The sequence below is a fragment of the Lactuca sativa genome, chromosome 6 (assembly GCF_002870075.4).
Source record: "Lactuca sativa cultivar Salinas chromosome 6, Lsat_Salinas_v11, whole genome shotgun sequence".
NCBI classification, from domain to species: Eukaryota; Viridiplantae; Streptophyta; class Magnoliopsida; order Asterales; family Asteraceae; genus Lactuca; species Lactuca sativa.
The window spans coordinates 170,832,977-170,837,848 of NC_056628.2; the positions used below are offsets into that span (position 1 = coordinate 170,832,977).

The 4,872-nt window shown below is 31.2% G+C and overlaps 1 protein-coding gene across 1 annotated transcript; it reads right to left on the reverse strand.

Annotated features, from left to right (window-relative positions):
- Positions 1 to 1,389: 1,389 nt before the first annotated feature.
- LOC111901927 (7-deoxyloganetin glucosyltransferase) lies at positions 1,390 to 4,658 on the reverse strand. The gene is made up of 2 exons (XM_023897784.3): positions 4,018 to 4,658; positions 1,390 to 2,448 (listed from the first exon to the last, which is right to left on the reverse strand). Exons 1-2 carry the CDS (start codon positions 4,520 to 4,522, stop codon positions 1,514 to 1,516), a joined length of 1,440 nt encoding a protein of 479 aa, XP_023753552.1. The 5' UTR covers positions 4,523 to 4,658; the 3' UTR covers positions 1,390 to 1,513.
- Between the last annotated feature and the right edge of the window lie 214 nt (positions 4,659 to 4,872).

A 4,872-nucleotide genomic window follows, 5' to 3' on the forward strand; every position in this document is an offset into this window, starting at 1 on the left:
CCAAGTTTCTGCTAAAGAACATGAATTTGAAGAATGTAAATCCAAACCATTAGTTAAAATCGAATAAAAATGGAAGCAACTCAAGTGATTGTCTTGAAAATTATGCCCAACATGTGCTCGATTTAATGCCAAGGTGAGTTGCACTTTTTTTTTTTTTTGGACTTTTTATTTAATGCTGAAAATTATATCCATACAATGATTAAAGGACCTTGACAACTGAAGTTGTTGTTTGGGATTGTTTGGCATCTGTACTTTGTAAGTCATATCTTTAATGCTTTTGACTTTTAGAGTGTGTAAACACATCAATGATTTTGATTTTACATGTATTTGCAACTTAGGTTTGGGGTTGAAAACTATTTTACTTGATCTATAAACATTTTCCTTGTAGCAACTTATCCTTTTTGATTTAAAATCTTTGAAATTACTTATTTTAATTTTAAAGTTTAGTTTTAGCTAATGCATAATTTATTTTCATGTCTTGATTTGATGATTGTAGCAATATGCTTGAGCTTCTTCACTAGGTAGATAAATTCACTGTCTTTTCTCACCCATATGAGCAAAAAGTGAAAAGTTAGTTCATATAATTGTTGATTTGATTATTAAATTCTCTTCAACTAGATTGTTATCATGGAACAAGGGAAACATCTCGATTTTGTTAAGCTTTTGAAGTAGGCTGATACTCTTTTAGTGGTTATGTATAATAAGATATTACTACTTCAAGTCCTCAAATAGAGTAAACCTAATGGTTGATTGTATTTTTAAATGTTGTGTATGAAAAACTGTTTTAAAATTTACAAAAAAACAATACATTTTTGTTATTTATAACATATTCTATTACCATGTATTGATTGTCTTGATTTTTTTAACCTATTAAATTTTATATTACATTCACAACATAATGATTTTATCATTAATCTTGAGTTAAAAAAAATTCTTGATATTTTAATATTTTTTATAAATTAATTAAAATAATGACAGAGATTTACAAACAAAACATATGATGAAGTATTACGATTTTATAGTGTTTATGTTATTTTATTATGTCAACCGTGTTGTCCAAGGGTTATAAACTACTAAATAATAATAATAATAATAATAATAATAATAATAATAATAACAACTAGAATTAAATTTTTTTTTAACAAAAGTTATTCTGGTTTAATTTACCGGCAGATTTCCAATAAACCAAAAATGACCATAGTTGGTCCCAAATTCATCGGTAAGGCTTAACAAATTACTCATGCCTCGCAAAAATGTGGTTTTTCTTTTTCATTTCTAGTTGGAATTTGGTCTGTATTTCTAATGAAAATTTTCAGTGGGTAAACTGTTTTAGGAAAAGGACCCTTTGGCAGTATAGTAAATTTTTTACGATGGTTAGTGGTCCATTGATTACCATTGATCACTTAGCCTTATTATTCAATTCAAAAGTACAAAAAAAAAAAAAAAAATAACAAACCAATGGATTCCTAACTTGTAACAAAGACACATACACGTAAAATTAATAAACTACGAATCATTTTGAAAATGCCTGCATCAAATGGATCAATTTCTGGAAATCAGCCATGGATGAACCAGAAGAGGTACATGCTTTCTCAGCCTTGTTCTTCAAGTCAGTGACATTCTTCCTTATAACATTTCCTTTTTCTCCAGTCATCAACTCAACAACCAAGTTTTTAACTTCATCACTCTTCACATCATTATCAATCTCCATGGCAATACCCCACTTGTTGCAACTCAACCAACAATTCGTTTGTTGGTCTGCAAAAAAAGGCCAACAAATCATTGGTACTCCACATGAAATGCTTTCGAGTGTTGAATTCCATCCACTATGCGTTAAAAACCCTCCTATTGATGGGTGGTTTAGAACTTGTTCTTGAGGACACCATCCTGCCAAAAACCTTCTATCACTTGTCTCTTCTAAAAACTCGGGTGGAAGCACTGCAGAGTCACCAATCACAAGGTCTGGACGTATTATCCACAAGAATGAATAATTGCTCTTTGCAAGTCCCCAACAAAACTCCACTAGTTGTTGAGGTGTCATCACGACAATGCTACCAAAATTCACGTAAATAACTGATAATGGTGGTTTCGAGTCTAGCCATTTAAGACATTCTGGTTCTTCTTTCCAGAGGTTTGATTTGATGGACCCTAGAGATTTATCAGCGATCTTGTCTTCAAGGAAATGAAATGGGCCAATTGCGTAGCAAGGAGGAAACATTGAAGAAATTGTGTCCAAAATGTCACTTTCTAGTTCATGAAATGTGTTGAAAATGATAGCGGAAGCCATTTTTGCTCTCTCTACTTGCGCACATAAGAATTTAACCATATAGTCATCACCAGGGTAGATAATTCTAATGAATGGAGGGAAATCTTTTAGACGTATTCCAGACATGGTAGGTATACAATCGACAACTGTATCCAAATAACCATTTACTAGAAAACTCGAATCTGCATATATATCAAACAAAAATAATGGTATTAGCTTCAAATTTGCACCAAAAATATTAATTTATCAAGCGATTCAACCTTATATTTTTCTAAAGTAGAGCTTAAGCCTCCAATTCTAAAAGGCCTCATATTCTCTAAACTTAAACCAATATTAATATATCTCAAAACAAAATTAGTCTGGTACTAATTATCCATAGACCACATAACAGTGATCGATCTTGATTTTTTAAGACAAAAATTAACTTCATTTTTAAAATTTTAATTAGTTTATTATTGTCAGTCTGAAGCCCGGATAAAAGATGAAGGTATATAATGCTAAGCATAGGTAATTAAGACCAAAGGGCCATATATTCTTGTTTTGCTTAGTGCCCCCATTAGTTAAGTCACCTTGTAATTTATACATGATATTCTATAAAATGTGAACGTCATTGATCAGAATTGGTTGACACATGCATATATAGACAATACGTATATGCACAAACATTCAACACACACCGACACACATGCTTGTATAAATAGACTTGTCAGTTGATGTACTTGTAAAGAAGAAAAAAATCGTTAGGTTTGTATTTCAATATTAAATGTTACCCTAAACCCTAAGCCCTTTGGTTAAATGCTAGGAAGAAAAAAAGTGATCAGATCAAGTGGCAGGATTGGATCTGTGATCTCCAGTTCTTAAAATAATCAGTTGTAATTTTATTTTCTTTTCTTTTACCCTCTTTTGTATCTTTCTGTTCTTGCTAGGTTCTTTTAATACATGCTGGCCAAAAAATATTAAATGTTTGATGTAAACCTTGGAGGAAGAATTTTCTCTTTCCATGTGCACCATAAAAACCTTATCCATCATTAATGTACTAAAAGTATAAACTCCGTAGAAAATACGTAATACGTAGAAAATTACAAACCACGATGACACTGTCAGATCACAATTAACCACAGATAAGATGCAGGTGCTATAAATTAATTTTTTTAATTTTCTTGTAAACAGAAACCTCTAATTAATTAATGTGCAACTTGCAAGAGAGATATGACATATGAAAATGAAACTTATATAATATATACCAAGTACTAACAAATAATCAAGTTTTCTTAGTTTAATTCTGATATGTCATTATCACTTTTTTCAAAAACTTAAATTATTCAATTTCGCAGTTATTCCATTTTTTGTAATTAAAGTTTAGCTTTTAACAAAACACATAATATGACGAGAACATCTTCTAGAAAATTCAATAGTAGAGCCAAATAAAATATTAAAATTATTTATCATTTAATTAATTAAATTTTACCATTGTAAGATGTATCTTATTCATATCCAATAACCATTGAAACTTTTAATAGAAAAAATAAAATTTTCTAAGTCTTAAAATTGTATTAACTATAAAAATATTATATTTCCATTGATCTTTGTAGAGTTCAGTTTTTTTTTTCTTTTCTTCTTTTGATAAAGTTGTATTAACTCTAAAATAAAAATAAAATAATGATATGAAAATCCAATTAATTGTATAAATTCAATACATCATGGATGCTTTAATTAAAACATAAAACAATTTAACTAAATAAAAATATTACCTTTAAGGGGCATTAAACCCTTTTCCAAAAGATTTTGATACTGATTATAACATAACAGAGAACCAGCTCCACTTGTCCACACGAGTATCTCCGGGATACCCAATTCAGTGGCGGCAGCAAGTGTGAATCCCATAAGGAAGTCCGACACTATGCAAGTAATCGGTGAATAAGAAGCACTTACTTTGGTGAGTAGATTTTTAAATGGATCCAAACAAGTTTCATCAACGGATTTTGCAAGAGAAGGGATGTCCTGTGAGGCGTCATGATTTTCCGGCGGTGGAAGGCCATCGGGAATAGTCTCAAAGTGGAAGGAAGGGAGGTTGCTTAGGGCGTCGGGTCCCTGAGATCTTAGAAGCCGTTGGTGGTTGAACTCAGTGTTTACGAAGGTGATGATGAAGCCTTTTGAATGGAGGATTTTCGCAAGTTTTAGCATTGGGTTAATGTGACCTTGTAGCGGGGCTGGTATGCATACTGCATGAGGCTTCATCTCCTTTTCCATAGCCATGAAGACTTTCTTTTTTTTCTCTCTCTCTAAAATATGAATACACGAAGTTTTAGTGTAGCGGGGCTGATCTGCCTACTCTAAGGTATATATATTAGCTTTTCTCCAGTCTGTACTCAAATTGCCTTCTTTTATTTGACTTCTACAGTAATTACAACTCAAAATGTGTAGGCGTTTGTCTATATCTTTACTTTTTATTCGTATTCATTAGCGACATTTCACATTTGTCTATATTTTATAAACTAACCATTATTAATTTGTCCAACATTACCAACCTGTCCTGCGATCATTTAACATGCATTATCATCTACGACTACCTACCATATGATTTGGTTTATAGATTTTCGTAGAGT

What these genes read in the sequence shown, in the direction of transcription:
- LOC111901927 (XM_023897784.3), bottom strand. Translation starts at nt 4,522, where the DNA reads ATGGCTATGGAAAAGGAGATGAAGCCTCATGCAGTATGCATACCAGCC. An exon ending in GGGTTTAATGCCCCTTAAAG is followed by an intron (nt 2,449 to 4,017) that starts GTAATATTTTTA and finishes ATATATATGCAG; the next exon opens with ATTCGAGTTTTCTAGTAAAT.